Raw genomic sequence first — 17,615 nt, 5'->3', positions numbered from 1 at the left:
CTGATCAGACTTTGAGTGTGGGAGATGGATTGATTGCTGTGGGGGGTTGCCCAAGAAACTCAAATTCTGGATGGCACAACCTGGTTTGGAGGGTCCAGTTTGGACCAACTCGCTTACCCTAAAGAAACTGAAGAAGGCTGTGCAGTAGACTGCCTTGAACAGTCTGGCTTCATATGCTGACGAGCATACGTGTGGCAGATTGTTGGTTACTACCTGCAGTAGATCTGCAGTGAAGTGTCGGCCCGCTGATTTGGGTAAGCCTGTTACCAACCATGAACTGTTTTGTACAATCGGTGAGCCCACGGAATTTGTGAAAACAGCACTGCAATGTAAGTCTTGACTGTGTTAGGGGATTGGTGAGTGACTGACAGATAAGCAATAAAGTTTACAACCTGATCCAGGACTCTGACTGTAGCTGATGGGTGGACTGGAACTGTTGCAAGGCATTGATGCCCGTTTGGTAAGTGGCCTATGTATTTGTAGACAGAGATTGTTGTAGGAGTCTGCCGGCTTCCTGCCTCAGATCAGCCATATGTTGCACGGGATAGGTGTGGGGTTCTTGTCCACTGCTGGTGCTGCCTCTCGGAAGCGTTTGAGACGAAACCTCGAGAGAGCATCGGCGATAGTGTTAGCAGTGGAACAGACATACTTTGCCTTTAACAGAATATTATATTGGAGGCACTGCAGGATTAGGTGGCGGAGTAGGCTCATCACCCTGGGGGCCTTGGTAGACTGTGTTGATTATTGCTACGATGGTTTGGTTGTTGCAGTAGAAGAGGACCTATTTGTTCACAAGTTGCTTGCCACAAAGTTGGATGGCCAGTGTGATGGGGAACAGCTCCAGGAGCGTCAAGTCTCGTGTAGTTCCATCCGTCACCCACTGGGTTGGCCATGTGCTGTTAAACCATTTGCCCTGCTTGTAGGCCCCAAAGCCGTCACCACCCGCTGTGTCTGAAAACAGCTGGAGGAAATTGCTGTCCACCCATAGTTCGTCCTGAAACACTGAAATGCCGTTATAACTCTTAAGAAATGTTAACCACATTTATATGTCCTCCTTGACCCAGTTGGTAATCCTAATGTGGTGAAATGGTTGCTTACCTTTGCTAAGCAGATCGATTAGCCTTCGGCTGAATGCCCTTGTCATTGGTATAGCCCTGCACATAAAGTTAAGCTTGCCTATGAGGGACTGAAGGGCCCTTTTTGTGACCTTGATGTTACCTGTTGACAGGATGTCTTGGATTTCCCTTGTTGCCTCCTTGATCTTGGACTCTGGGATTCTGATCTGCATTGTATTGGTGTCAATCTCAAGCCCTAAGAATGTCGGTTTGGTCGTGGGGCCCACCGTCTTGTCGTGCGCATTAGGGACCCCAAGCTGTTCTAGTGTATTCACGCATCCGTTGAGGTTGTCTGAGCAGTGGCTGGTGCCTGCTGTGCCCCGTGTTAGGAAGTCATCCAGGTAATGCATGAACTGGCACGTTGGAAGATGTGATTGCATGCACCATTGCAAGAAGGTACTAAACGTTTCAAATATGGCGCAAGATATGGAGCAGCCAAATGGTAAGCATTTATCAAAATGGAACTCATCTTCAAATCTGATACCTAGTTGCTCAAAATTGGATGGGTGGACTGGTATAATTCTAAAGGCCGACTGAATGTCGAATTTTGCTAGTAATGCTCCCTTTCCCAGTTGTTGAACCATATGAGTATCTTCCTCAAATCTGGCGTACACAACGGAGCAGGCCTCTGTGTCTATGAAGTCATTCATAGATTTACCCCTGGGATAGGATAGATGGTGAATAAGAGGGAATTCTTCCACATGCTTAACCAAATGTTGACCATATCCTGGCTGCTTCTTGGGCACCAGGCCTATTGGGGATACTTGGAGGTTGTCCAGGGGGGTGTCCTTGAAGGGGCCCGCCATCCTGTCAAGGTGAACTTCCTTTTGTAGCCTTTGTTGGACGTAGCCTGCCATGTCTTGCTGAGTGCAAGTGTAGCCGGGTGTGGTGTGATGTGTCCAGCCACTGGGCTGCTAGTCAAAACATGAGGCAGTTCTTGGATGATGATGATATTTATTTCTTTGTAGTAGATGGTGGGAGGGAAGCTGTAAAGAAGAGTCCTCCCTCCATAAAGGGTTCATGCAGAATTGTTATAATTCAATTTAAGCCAAAAAGGAAACAGATTAATTTATAAGGATACATTGGGTAGCACATGGTTGAAGCACATGGTTGAAGACCATGTGCTCAATTAATATAACACAAAATGTGTGAGCTGGCAACTATTTAGATATAACAAATTAAATAATAATGCAATTAAATATATTTTACTTTAATGAAAAGCTGTGATACCCTTTCTATGAATATATTTGTTTCCAAAGCAGGATGGAAAGAGATAAGACTATTGAAATGTTTCTCACCTGTAATGAAGAGTCCTCCCTCCATAAAGAGTTCATGCAGATTGCATGAGGAGGGCAGGTGAGAAAGGAAGTTTAAAGAAGTGGACCAAAGGGCCAATCAGAAGAAAGGTAGCATCTGACAGGTATTAAAGGAAGTCAAGATGCTTCACAGTCACATGAAGTGGTGGACATATCTAAAAATAGATGGGTGGAAGTCATGCTGGAGAAATCACAGAGGCTGCCTAAGGGTATCAGGGTTGGTGTTAGTTGGCTGACATTCAACTGCAGACAAGGACAGCATATAGTGAACACAGAATGAAGTGATGGTGATAATAGATGAACATGTATATATGTATGTATATATGTATAGAATGAAGACTAGGGGGCTATAAGTGGGTGGTACTTATGTGACTATAACTCATTCAGAGTTAGTACAACCACCCAGCTACACAAGTTTCGAACAAGGCGGCCTGTGCGGCTACCCTAGAACTCGAGCTTAAAACCCAAACTAAAACCTACCCATAAGTAATTTGCATCTCTGTGACTGACCTTAGTATATTGAATTAACCAGGGTGCCATTTCATTGAGATCCATGGGGGAAGGGGCCATTGAATTTATGTAATAAAGACATTTTGACTATATAAAAACCTGTCAACAAAGGACAGTAAAACAAACTAGTCTATCACAGATATGAATATAAAACTAGCATGGAAATAAAAAAGGATGTAACAATACACAATATGTGATAAATGTAACCGGAGTGGTTTACGTGAATGAATCGCTAAACGCAGGTTGATTTGTTGATGACAGTTGTTTAATACATAAATAAAACGGCCCTGTGAAAATAAATACACAGGGTTAAAATATGCACAATACATACACGTACAAATATATCATTACATTATAACTTATTAACAAATATTAGAATCTTATATATGATCATATACATTGTTATGATCCACCGTAATTAGCATGATTAGTTTTATCTTACTGTACTCTAAATATTACAAAGGTTTATCAGATAATAAATTGGCAAACATAGTTTATCAATAATGATGATAAATTCATTAATACATAACACACAATTTCAGTACATATCACTATAAATACATACACCATATAAATGTCCTCACCAGGTGTATGGCACTCTGCCCTATGATGTCATAACATCAGACATTTGCTTTACCGGGACACACCTGAATATAAATATATATAACATAATAACAGTGTAACATATTATGATATTACATCAATGTTTACATCCTCAGGTATATACAATAACCCTAAAATATATTCTAATTACTCACCTAATTTACAGGTAAATAGCTCCAGTTCCATAATGCACCCTGTCACTAAAAGTAAGGGGCTGGGGCTAAACAATAGAAACCAGAGAAACAATAGAGAAGGCAAGCGCATGGGTGACTGTGCTATTGTATTAGTGAAGCAGGTTAGATTGAAGGGTAGACTAAAACTTAGGTATTAAAATAAGAGGTGACCTTAAAATACACTTGATGATATATACATAAATTCATACTACTACATAAACACGGGCTATTGCTCGCCAACCACTAAGGACCATGGTGACTTGCAGTACTTTTGCTACCTGCATGGGCCCAAGCAGGATTTACCCCATCCCTTCAGCTGCTGGCGATTGTATGCAAGTTTCGCCATCTATTAAAACTAACAAATATACTACGATTAAAATCGCGGGCTAAATTAACTTTGAATGATTTGAAATTTACATATCTATGAGCTGCGAGACTGAAAAACGTTACAAGTTAGTTACAAGAAAGGATGATCCGTGTTGCCAGCGACATGAATAATATTGATGTAACTAATGTTTATGCACATGACAGAATTTCTAGTGTTCACGGAGTGACTTGGCACGAGGAACTTTTGTACAGGTGTGCCTCTGCCAAAACACTTTGCTACTGGGCCATGAAAACATGTGATGGAAGTGACAAAAACCTACTTTCATCACAGAAAAATATTTTTGACCATTTTCAGGTTTTTCATGATCATTGTCATCCAGATGAACACGACCAAAATGAAAAAAATGTTGAAATCACAATTGTCGTTGATGTTTTGAGAATGCTATCCATAAACTGCAAATAAACCACATGAAACCACAGGATTACATTTGGTGCCGTGATACACATTTTGTTGAATGTTTTCATAACACTCAACTTACTCATCACGACACAACATTTTTCAAATACAAGCGCAGGACTAATTTGTGTGAATTGATCGGTATGAATACGTAAATCGTGGTCATTTCACAGTAATATTTTATGAAGATGTGAAGACATGGCAGATAGGTTTTGAAACCAAAGACCTACCTGTGTGTTGAGTAGTCTTGGAATTGTTTGATGGATATGCATTACCATTTAACACTTACGTCTTTGTCGTCAAACGGCCCACATGGGTTGGTGTTTACATGTCGTCACCCGTTTACGCATTAACCAATGAAATTTGTGTGGTATCATGACGTCATATTGACCTATCAGATCACTCGTATAAGCTGCACCTTTCAAAAGTGAGGTAGTTCCTACCACAAATGCTGCTTTAAGCTCATGGACATTGGTCCTGTACTGTCTGTGTCTAGCACAGAACCTTTCTTTGATCCAACACTGATGTTGCGACACTGGAAGGCTAGACCCAACTGACAGTCATACAGCTGCAACCATTCAATAGAGAAAAACCTCCATTCCGATAGGTTGAAAATGTGTTGTTTATCTGTAAATTGTAAATATATCATGTATATACAGTCAAACACCATTGTGTTGAAGTTAAAAGGTCCAAATGCTGCTTTAAGCTCATGGACATTGGTCCTGTACTGTCTGTGTCTAGCACAGAACCTTTCTTTGATCCAACACTGATGTTGCGACACTGGAAGGCTAGACCCAACTGACAGTCTTACAGCTGCAACCATTCAATAGAGAAAAACCTCCATTCCGATAGGTTGAAAATGTGTTGTTTATCTGTAAATTGTAAATATATCATGTATATACAGTCAAACACCATTGTGTTGAAGTTAAAAGGTCCAAATGCTGCTTTAAGCTCATGGACATTGGTCCTGTACTGTCTGTGTCTAGCACAGAACCTTTCTTTGATCCAACACTGATGTTGCGACACTGGAAGGCTAGACCCAACTGACAGTCATACAGCTGCAACCATTCAATAGAGAAAAACCTCCATTCCGATAGGTTGAAAATGTGTTGTTTATCTGTTAGTTGTTAATAAATTGTAAATATATCATGTATATACAGTCAAACACCATTGTGTTGAAGTTAAAAGGTCCTATGTAAGTACATTGAATTATCCGAGGTTGGATACAACCGAAAATGATGAATTATAGGAGGAATACGCAGGACTCAAGCTTTTACTTGGAGACCACCTTAAATTTGACATATCAAAGCCAGACATAACAGTGTTTGACTGTATGTAATGAAAGTGACACGTGGGTTTATTCTTTTATTCATACATGAACATCCAACACCTCAAATATGAGGTCGGCATGATCGAAATGCGAATGTCTGAATTGACAAAAAATAATTATGGATCCTGGACATTGCCTCAAAGTTTTTTTCTGCTCTCTTTAGAGAGGGTAGTTTCTTGTCATGCTCAGATGCGTTAGCCAGCAAATCGACTCGATGAGTCATATGAGTCCTATAGTTGGGAATGTTTGACAGCCGGAGCCCAGTTCCCCTTTAAGACACCTGACAGTACATCTTCCTCCCAGGGATCATGTCCATCAGGCCACGTCCAGACAACCAACTCTCTGTCTCTACCAGGAAACACAGCCAGTCTCTCTAACTACTGTATTGTATTTACAGGGTGTGAGTGGCGTCCCTCCCAGCAGTACATCTTCCTCCCAGGGATCATGTCCATCAGGCCAGGTCCAGACAACCAACACTCTGTCTCTACCAGGAAACACCACCAGTCTCTACAACAGACAGGTGTCTCTCACTGTCACTGTGGAACACGACTCCTTTGACCCGCCCACATACACTAAGTCTGCCACTTCAAACATCATACAGTTCCCTGGTGAGTAGAGCACTTGTTGAATGTTATGGTCTGTAACTACACTATCACAACTACCTCAGACTATGAATAATAGAATGAAGCCTTATTAGGCTGTAATTCATTTTGACTAAATGATCACAAAAATGGTCACAATATCTTTGGGTAATGTGTTGGAAAGTATGTTGAGGCGAAGATGCATTTTCATGTTTTATGTTACCTGGTGAGTAGACTTCAGCTGGGATTGTATGGTTATTGAAATCATCCTACTGACAGGACCGATCTGAATTGTCACTAATGACAGTAAAGTGATAACTTTGACACTTATGTGTTTCCTTTGAGGGTCCCAATATGACTTATATAGATATCAACTATGACATCATGATCAGTATCTTCTCTAATCACTATTTGACAGTCATTTTGAATTTATGCGTTAGATCTGTTTAACTATGACTATGATTTGATATCAATGTTTTCACTTCTTACAGTCCCAGTGACCTCTGTGACACTGACAAACATCAGCTCTGATCATGAAACAATAGGACTAACTACAGGTCAATCCTTGACTTTGATCTGCGTGACATCAGCCAGTTTCCCTACATCTACTGTGACCTGGATGAACTTGCCATCAGGAACCACTCCTACAGTCAGCACAGAGACGACATCTGGTGTCCTGGTGAAGACAACAAGCTCCGTCACATTCACTGTCAGTAAGACTGACCAGGAGAGGAGCATTCACTGTCAGGCTGAAAACATCAACGGTCAGACATCCCCACAGTCTAACAGAGCAACACTGGAGGTTTGGTGTAAGTAGACATAGTCAAACATAGCCACACTAGAGGTTTGGTGTAAGTTGACCCAGTGTAACAGAGCCACATGGGAGGTTTGGTGTAAGTTGATACAATCTAACAGAGCCACACTGGGGGTTTGGTGTAAGTAGACCCAGTCTAACAGAGCCACACTGGAGGTTTGGTGTAAGTAGACCCGGTCTAACAGAGCCACACTGGAGGTTTGGTGTAAGTAGACCCAGTCTAACAGAGCCACACTGGAGGTTTGGTGTAAGTAGATACTGTCTAACAGAGCCACACTGGAGGTTTGGTGTAAGTAGACCGAGTCTAACAGAGCCACACTGGAGGTTTGGTGTAAGTAGACCGAGTCTAACAGAGCCACACTGGAGGTTTGGTGTAAGTAGACCCAGTCTCACAGAGCCATGCTGCAGGTTTGGCGAATGAACATATGTAACAGAACCACATACCTATTACTTAATACAAATTAACCAGCCAAACCAACCCTGGTACTCTGTGATTTTAAGGTCCACATCACTGACCTGTCCCTCATCCCATGACCTCGGCAATGTAAATGTAAATGTTTATTACAGATCCACCTGACAAACCCAACATAACCATCCCTGGTACTCTGTGTGAAGTGAATTCCACATCACTGACCTGTTCCTCGTCCCATGACCCCGGCAATGTAAATGTTTATTACAGATCCACCTGACAAACCCAACATAACCAGACCTGGTACTCTGTGTGAAGGAAAGTCCACATCACTGACCTGTTCCTCATCCCCTTACCCCGGCAACCCTCCGGCCACCTTCTACTGGACCAAGAACAACGCAGCAGTCCACACAGGCAGCTCCTACACATTCTCTCCAGTGAAGGCTGACAACGGAGCTGACATCAGATGTGCTGCTGGTAACACCTACACAGACAGAGCCGGGTCCTCACGTCCACAGTCAGATGCCAGGCAACTCAGTGTATACTGTGAGATTGATTATCTTGAATATTTAAGATTGGAAAATATTTCATTTAGAGAATGATACAAGTGGATAATTCCTTTCTTGTTTCATATTTGTAACATCTACTAGTCAAATGATAATTGTTTTCTAAACGTCGAATTTAATGATGAAGTAAACACTTTTTATGGATAACAACTTCATTTGTCAACTTTTAAGAAATGCCTATCAAACAATTAAGTTCTATACAGTCACAAATTACTCAGTTCCCGAAGCAACATGACTTTCATTAGAGGTTGTTTTGATGATGGTAATATATGAGTATGTACATTCATTGTGTATGAGGTATAATGTCTATCAGATAACTCTTTCCTGTATAACATTACTTACTGCTATCATTTTCAAATAAGAAACAAAAGAGATCCTTATTGTTTTATTGATGACAAATGTTATATTGTTTGAGGTTTGGATGGTAGAAAATGTGGGTCTCTGTACCCCGACAGACATATCAAGAATTGGCCAGGCAACTGTGATTGAACTGTACTGTCTCATTCACTCACTTACTCTGACAAGGACTGCATTTGACTTAGAGAGGTATTTGAATGTTTTTTTACCCTTGACCATATTCTATGTGTATGTCTATTGAGATAGCCAATACTGAGATATACTATTAACCCTTCAGATATGGGAGTACCAACAATAACTCCTGCTGCCATGCAGACCAAGAAGGAAGGACAGAGCTTGTCTCTCACGTGTTCAGCTAATGGTAAAACTGACAACGCTGTCATCTCCTGGACCTTCAACAATTCCACCATACCAGGAAGCAGTGTGATGAAAGCTGACCTGAACAGATCTGATGACGGGGAGTACGGCTGTATTGGGAGAGTCAAAACAGGCAGCGTGTGTCCTGGTCTACAGGAGACATCTACTGTCAGGGTCATTGTTAACTGTGAGTAACGATGTGTCTGTGTGTATCACAGTAGTTAAAGCAACATAGATTATTCTTATGAATATAAAACCTTTATGACATCAGTGCCAGAAATCCTATATTACATCACCGATCATTTACATATTACATCACACTATAAAATCGTTATATACAATAAACTAGAAGTAGTTATCCATAAAGTTGTACCTTTGTTTTACTTATTTGCCAACTTCTAGAATGCCAATTTAGATTTTCAACAGTCCTCTTCAGCGTCAACTCTCTATAACCAGTTGAGATACTGACAATACCTCCCTTCCTCAACCTCTGTGCAATCACAGACAGGAAGTCTTCACTTCTTTCTCTTAACAAATATCATGTCATGAAAGTGGGTTGTTTTCACTCTGTAATGATGGAATTTCAGTTACATAGTATACAAAAGACAAAGATCATCCTCTCACTTGCATTTAAGTTGAAGAGAATTAGTTTACTTTAGGGTTTTAGTTTCTAAGGTGGTAAACGTGTTGTGCGTAACAAGATGGCATCTCCTCCGCCGACATGTACCACATGTGAGCATTTCACAGTTTCCTCCAGTATCGCTCCACCCCAGATAGAAGCCGCGCCTCAACTTTCAGTGAGTCTTTTGAAGGAGTTACTGAAAGACCAGCAGGCCATGCAGACATGTGGACATGATCTCGGTGGAGATGCTACCAATCTGACAGAACAGACACAGACTCGGATCTGATGCAGGCAGCTTGAATCCACGTCACTCATGATACAACATCCAAGACGGTTTCGATCTGATGATGGGAGTTTCATTCACCGCTGGATTGGGTCATGGGCCTTTGGATCTATGATTGAAGTCCACCAGAACTCGGATAGGACGTGGAGGGCGATGTTCTTGAGTAGTGTCAGATTTCCATGGCTGATGATGGAAGACAGGGCATAGAGCCATTTCCCAACACTTACACAGGACCTCTAATGGTGATCACCAAGGGCAACATGGAGTACATGGAAGATTAGGACTAGGAAGACTGTCATGGATAAATGCCTCACCTGTTTAATGAAACACTCAACAAGACCTGATGGACGTGTGTCAGGACAACACATATGGGTTTCAACACCCCCAAATTAACTTGGCAGCCAATACCCAGAGCTCTGTCTCTTAAGCCAAGAAGCCTCGTCTGGAATCGTCCAGGAAAACTTTTCCCTCCCCAAAAAGAACTTTAAGCCTTCCGGCAAGGAATGAGGGTAGATACTGGAAGGACACTCTTCCACGCTCACAACTCTACATGGGTCCTTGGGATGGTTACCACAACCTGATTACGATCAGCTGGGAGGAGGACACTTCCACGGTTTTGGCCACTACTAACTGTCAGATACTCACATCGATTGGACCAAACCCTGTTGACCTGGCTATTTCAACGGACTTAGGTTCTTGCCTTCTGTAAATTAACCCAAGCCTAACACGTGTGGTTCTGGAAAGAAACAAGCTCCATTTCCATCTGACCAGCAGTTCTAACTATTCTCCAGTCTTGTACTCAAGGAAAACACCACCAATATGTGCATGATCATCTGAAAGTGATTTCTGATTCAAGCAACCAACTTAGAGCTCAACCTGGAACAGGATATCATCTATAAAGGCGCCATATTCCTGTTTCACAGTGGAATTCTTTATCTCAACATGATGCAGATGGTCGATCCAACCACACGCTTTGCTAGTGGATGTCCCCGCTCGGAAATCTGATGTCAGTACAAGACAGCACTTACCCGGGGCGACTTCACCTTCATCCCATTCAGGCTGGCACACATTTAAAGCAATCGTCAACACTGGACATCCTGGTGCCTTTCCCTGCAACGTTCCTATTTCATCCATCGATGAGGGAGGATAGTGCATTTTTATTTGCCTTGGTTGACTTGATCCATGGCAGAATGGATGCCCACCACATTCTGGGCACTGTCAACATCTCGGCCTATAGCTTATCCCGCTGTGGTCACTCCATCCAGAGGTATTTTAATGGGTAATGTCATTGTGGGACAGACCTCATCTGGACTTGTTCACCACATGCCTCAACAACAAGGTCCCTGTGTATGTCAGCCCAGTGCTGAATGTTCACCTTAAGCTCTTCAAGTGGAAGGGGGCACGGGTGGCCCAGTCGTCTAAGGCGCCGCGATTCGCTGTGCAGTTGCGTCCCTTGGGCACGCCAGAAACCTATGATTGTGGGTTCGAATCACGGTTCGCCCCGATTATGTTTCTAGGTTTGTCAGCACCATAATAGTGCTTGTGGGTTTCATCGAAGTGGTAAACGTCTGAGACCTGCAACACTTCGGGCTTTCCTCCCACACTAAGCTGACACGCTGTGATATAACTTGAATACTGTTAAAAGTGGCTTTAATCCAAACTCACTCACTCACTCTTCAAGTGGACATGTTGTCCATGGATTGAACGGGGTTCTTCACTTATGCTTTGCCTTTGGCCTCTTCTTGATAGAGTTCTTTTGAAAATCGACGACATGGACGGCATGATCGTTTTCATAGCTCATGGTGTTGTCAATCTGGCCTTGGTTCCCTAAACTGTTCCTGTTACATAGACTGCTAATTTAGGATACCTGTTGAACTTTTTAATAACAATTTAAACTGACAAAACCCTTTCCATATTCATAAGAAATCTCTGCTGAAAGCAGAAAGTGTGGCTTGTGGGTAATAAGTTTCTCCAGTTAAAGAACCTTCACACTGTTGGAAAGAAGGCTTTATTTCCGCTGTAACTGACCAGTCCTGTGGAATTTTTCATCTCTAATGGTGGCAGTGATTATGTAGATCTGACACGCACTCACTTGCATGTCAAACAGCAACAGTGTGTGCCATTGAAAACAATCCCATACTCCGCAAATGTGTGTGAGTGTATGAACCATATTTACAGCAATATTGGGATGTATTGTCAACATGAATAGATAATCATCAGTTGGACAAGATTGGGTGACCATGTATTATGCAAATAATAATGCAGAGTTTTTTTGGAATTTTGACAGAAGATGACGGACGGAGTATGTATTTTTCGCTCATGTATTAGGTCCGGTAGATAATGTTTGGTGACTGACGTATTATCTGTAACTGTAATTTAAACAACTCGCTCCACAGGTCAAAAAAGGCGAAGATTATTTTGTATTAGATAGGGTATGAGTTGAGAAAATAGTTCCCGAAACTTTCAGTAGAAAACTAAAATCTACTTAAATTCATGTACGCTTGATGCTATACTTGACTTCATCTCTTCAAAATTTGAGGGACGAGACTATTTTTTAAAGAAAACCCTTATATATTTTTTTGGAAATGGACCGAGTTGGTTAAGGTTGCCCTAATACGAGTCAAGATTCGTGTTGACAGAATGTCAAAGTTAGGTCTTTTTTGCTTGAGTGGCTACAAAAAATGCCATTGTTCTCGAATAGAGGCCATATTAGCATGAGGCTGTTTCAAACTTTCCATTTTCTGCATCAAAGCACTTCCTTCATTTTATCACTTGTTCTTGCTTCATCAAGGGTCGAATGACTAATTATTGCATAAAAACAAAGGTCGTCAGGACCTTACCAGAGTTTGTGGCTAAGAACCAGGGCCCTGTCCCACAAAGCAATCTTAGCGCTAAGATGATTGTAACTCCCATACTTTAACATAGGCTTACGGTAGTCGTAGCGCTAAGATAGCTTTGTGGAACGGGCCCCAGTCTACTGCTTCATAGATAATACACGATCCCTGCTCTTGGCAAACGTTTTGCACTGCCGGATCGGCATCTCTGTCTTGTTTGGCCTCTCTTATTCTACATAAGCGTAACTGATTGGTTATAACGGGTGAAATAAAGTATTTTGCAGCAAAACTTCAAAACTGACTCTTCACACAACCTACTTTTCCATGTGTTCGAGGCACTTAAGGCCTTCAATTATTTAATAGTTGATTTACAGATATTTTCTCTCAAAACTTGAAGTCAATGGTGGATCTGTCAACCAATCAATAAAAAAACATACCTAATTCTGCTGAGCATGCCCCCCAACCCACGCCTAGCAACGGGTCCGTCACTCGACAGTAACAAGCTACGCTTTCAGTTGATCGAGTCATTGAGAACTGAAAACAAACACAATTTTAACTGAAACCGGTTAACAGAGATGAGCGATAGACTGGATGATTTGGAATGCTGAAATAGAAGAAACAATCTTACTTTTCATGGAATATCAGTTAGGTGAAACTAGGGAACAATATGAAGGAAATATTTGTGACTTTATATCAGGGTCACTTGAAATGCCTGATGCAATTAGCATTATCATCGACAGACCTCATCACCTGTATACGAAAATAATGACTCCCCTATTGTCATAAAGGTTGTCACCACTACTGACAAAAGTACTCTATTCAGAGAGGCTAAGAATCTGCTACAGGACACACAGTACCGAGTGACTGAGGACTTCCTCCGTCACATCAGAGAAAACAGACATATCACATTGGTTTTCTGAAGCACAAAATGCAGGGAAACGACCAAAAGCACGGCTCATTCAGTTGATAATCAACAACAAAGTGTTTAAAATGTAACAGAGAGACAAAGACCATAGTCAAAATCAACCGATCACACGAGGACCAGAGATGTCAATTTCTCCAACAACAGATGGGGTGGGGCCCAAGTGTCCTTTGTTTGGACCCGGAAATAGAGCAGATCAGGGGGAGGTCACTCTCAATCACCAAAGTAACAACAATCGTGTGTGAAGAGAAGACCATGGACTATGACATTACTGCCTTTTGTGAATCTTTTGTAAAAATACAGAATAAGTTTGATGATTTCTTAGAAAGGTATGAAACTGAAAATTGTTTGAGAGAGAAAACAAAACTCTTTATAGAGGTGGTGTAACTACTCTCATTTAACTGAACTGAATAATAGAGGGATACAAGTCTGGACATTGTCATAATTTTGAACAATGGATTTGCTTGTAAAGAGCAGTTGATGGAAGTGGGAAAGTGATATAATTTTGTTTTTCACATACCGGTACTTATTGCCAGAATTGTTCCCAATCCATCAAAAGAATGATTACCATGGAATTGAGCATGCATATCATCTCAACTGATCACCCAAACTGTGATATTCTCCTCACAGAAGACATGAATGCAAGAGTTAAAGATTGATTGAATATATCCCCAATGACAATGACAGTAAACTACGGTTATAAAGAACTCAACGGGACCCCAAATTTTAGTTCGTTATAACCAGAGACCATATTATATCTATTATATGGTCTCTTTTATAACCATAGTTCGTTATAAGCATATATACAGTATATATACAGCAAATGGCCGGGACCAAAATAACCCAGTTTGTTATATCTGCCAGTCAGTATAAGCGTGTTTGTTATAAACTCAGTTTACTGTATTGATTTTATACAGGATGGTATTCATGATTATCCTGGCGATACTTGTGAATCTGGAAGATCAAGTAAAGATGTAAATTTAAATAATTATGGGAAGAAATGAATTTATTACTATACTCAACAACAAAAGTTCCCGTGACACCAATATTATAGTGTATTTTTCAAACAAGTTAAGTTTGGTTTTCAATATTGTAGTACATGTATGGAATCACAAAAACGCAACTGCTACAGAAAAGCATGCATTCCATGCAAAAGTTGACTTTTACGCAAGCCCAATGCATTTAACTTTCCATTGTTTAGCATCGTCCTGACAACAACCACTCAGAAAAACAACAAAATTACGCAATTATTCAACAATACGAAATGCCACGCCTGTCCGAAAATGAGCGTCTGCGAGGCATTGGTATGCTTGAAGCAGGATCGAGTCAACATGATGTTGCAAGGCTATTTAACGTCCACAGAAACACCATTTGTTTATGGCAATGTTGGCAACAGACGAATTCAGTCAGAGACCATCCTCGGGGTGGCAGGCCACGCGTAACCAATAATCGACAAGACAACTGGATTCGAACAACACACCTACGAAATCGATTCCAGCCAGCAACAGTAACTGCAAGAAGCATCCCTGGCCTTCGACGAATATCTTTCACCCCAGCCACAGCGATGGACGGATCCGAGTGTGCCGACCGCGGCAGCGTTATGGTATGGGGTGGGATTACAGCAAGACAGAGGACCCGTTTGATAGTGGTAGAGGGAAATCTCAATGGACAGCGCTACCGCGACTAGATCATCGGCCCCGTTGTTCTACCGTTTTTGCGTCGTCATGGCCCAGGCATTACCTTTCAACATGACAATGCCCGGCCTCATATTGCTCGACTTGTTCGGGATTCTCTTCAACAAAACAATGTGAATGTCATCCCCTGGCCTGCTTGCTCTCCTGATCTCTCACCAATCAATACATGTGGGATGACATGGATTGGCGTCTTCAACGTCAACCACGTGTTCCACAGACACTCCAGGAACTTCGAAACATGCTCCAGCAGATATGGACAGATATCCCACAGGATTTTGTGTGACACCTGGTCCATTCCATGAGATGAAGATGTGTTGCTTGCATCACAACCAGAGGTGGACACACACGCTATTGATTTGTAAATTGACATTTTGGCATGTTCATGTTTATGACATCACACATTTTCTGAAGTCAGTATGGCAAATTAAACCATTTGAACACTTACAGGAGTCTTTTATCTGTTGCACACCGAAATTGTTTCAGATTTGGTAACTTTGCATTAAATCTTATTCAGTGTCACAGGAACTTTTGTTGTAGGTAAGAAGTATTAATTGATTCATGTTTAAGGCTGGTACAAGCAGAGAACCAAACAATTACAGGGGATATGCCTGATTGATGTCTCTCTGCAAGGTGTTTACATCCACTTGAAAACTCTTGCCTATAGAAAGGGTGTAATTATAAGAACATTATTATTGAATTGCAATTTAGAAATGATTATTCCACAATAGACCATATTTTCTACATGAATGCTTTCATACAGAAAAATGTGCACATAAGAGAAAAGGTAGGCTTTAATGCGTGTTTATAGATTTTGCCAAGGTGTTATTTTCAGCATATCATAAAGGTTTGGTTGATACTTTGAGAGAAATTGGTATAACTGGCACTTTTTATGATAATATTGTTTAAATGTATTCTAAGCTTACAGCATGTATCGGAACTTTGGTAATAACTTTGTTTCCCACATTATGAAAGCTTATGTATTTATTGTCAATTGAATGGAGAATATTTTATTGAAGATGAAGTCATGTTTTGTTTGTTTGTAAATTACATAATGATGTACTATATACTTTTGTTTACTCCTTATGTACATAATTTAGAAAATCAACACAATTTAATACACATCATTTGTAACAAAAAGGAAAATTTCCAGACAAATCTATGCTTTTTTCTAAAATATGAAAATAAACTTAGAAACCCTGTATTGTAAATTGTAAATACTTGTATGGGCACTTCAAATGTTCTCTGTTAATGTAACATGTATTATGGGCTGGTGGCCTCTATTTAAGAAATATGCTATGAGGGGGAGTTGTTTATTGGACAGTAAAACACAGAGAGAATAAGCCATGAGGGGGGAACTGTGAACTGCGTGGTTTATTCTCCTAGCTATGTTTTCTTGTTTGATAAACAACACTCCTTCATCGTTTATTTCTTAATTACAGATTGCCATGTCTCATCCACCCAATCGTTTGGCCATTGTGTTTATCTGCACAGCTACGCCTAGGGGCTACCTTCACAAAATAGTATCGTTCAGTTTTTGACATCATCAAGTTGAGAGCTTCTGTTCGAATCTCATAAGGCAAAGTTTAATACAAGTGATGCATTTATGACAACAAATGTAATTCCAGATAAATCTGATGAGTATGGAAAGCCTCATCTTCCCGAGGCAAGTGAGTTAACTGACTATGAAAATCCAGTTTCCACCCTTGCCGAACTAGGCTGGAATTCCTGGGCTCGATCGTAGTGCCACCAGTGGCTATTACGAGTTATGTCCTTTCTATACCTCTCCTATTGACCAATCAGATTCAACCTCTCGTATCACTTGCATTTGTTTCAAACAAAACGGTGGCGCCCAGTCAAGACAATCTGATCGATAATCAAGATCTATATTGTGATAAAACGAGTCTTACATCGCGAAGTGCATCAAATCACATGAGCACCTTGATTAAAAACATGAAAAGATTAAGAAAATATCTGTTGACAACGAGTTAGCGGTTCACATGCTTTGCAAATCCTGCAGTCGACCGAAATCTGCATGACACTCTACGAACCGTATTTCGATTTCGGTGCGCGATTTTGATTTGACTATGCATAGACTTGTTAGTCCAGCCAAAATGTAACTCCATAATACCAGCCTAGTTCGGCAAGGGTGGAAACTGGACTTTCAAAGTCGGTTAACTCTCTTGCCTCGGGAAGATGGGAAAGCCTATGGATTGGAATTTGTTATTGTAACTGAGCATTGCTTGCATGATTATCAGCTAACTGTTGTTTTCCCCCAGACGCTCCTGACATTACCTTCAGCCCTGTGGACATCACAGAGGGACAGCCACTGACGTTGAAGTGTGTAG

The 17,615-nt window shown here is 41.1% G+C and overlaps 2 protein-coding genes across 2 annotated transcripts in view; both read left to right on the top strand.

Moving 5' to 3' along the window:
• LOC139457596 (uncharacterized) overlaps positions 1–7,229 on the top strand; it is a 74,357-nt gene extending 67,128 nt beyond the window's left edge. The window contains exons 4-5 of the mRNA XM_071238959.1: positions 6,229–6,439; positions 6,904–7,229. Coding sequence (XP_071095060.1) covers positions 6,229–6,439; positions 6,904–7,229 — 537 coding nt within the window. The remainder of the gene's footprint in view (positions 1–6,228; positions 6,440–6,903) is intronic.
• Positions 7,230–7,892: 663 nt separating this feature from the next.
• Positions 7,893–17,615, top strand: part of LOC139457104 (cell adhesion molecule 2-like) — a 9,908-nt gene continuing 185 nt past the window's right edge. The window contains exons 1-3 of the mRNA XM_071238542.1: positions 7,893–8,181; positions 8,836–9,102; positions 17,547–17,607. Of these exons, the coding sequence (XP_071094643.1) occupies positions 7,893–8,181; positions 8,836–9,102; positions 17,547–17,607 (617 nt within the window). The remainder of the gene's footprint in view (positions 8,182–8,835; positions 9,103–17,546; positions 17,608–17,615) is intronic.

This window comes from Haliotis cracherodii, unplaced genomic scaffold (genome assembly GCF_022045235.1).
Source record: "Haliotis cracherodii isolate W230 unplaced genomic scaffold, xgHalCrac1.p SCAF_12, whole genome shotgun sequence".
Taxonomy (NCBI): Eukaryota; Metazoa; Mollusca; class Gastropoda; order Lepetellida; family Haliotidae; genus Haliotis; species Haliotis cracherodii.
Note: the sequence above shows the minus strand (reverse complement) of the source record. Positions and strands in the feature narration are given on the sequence as shown.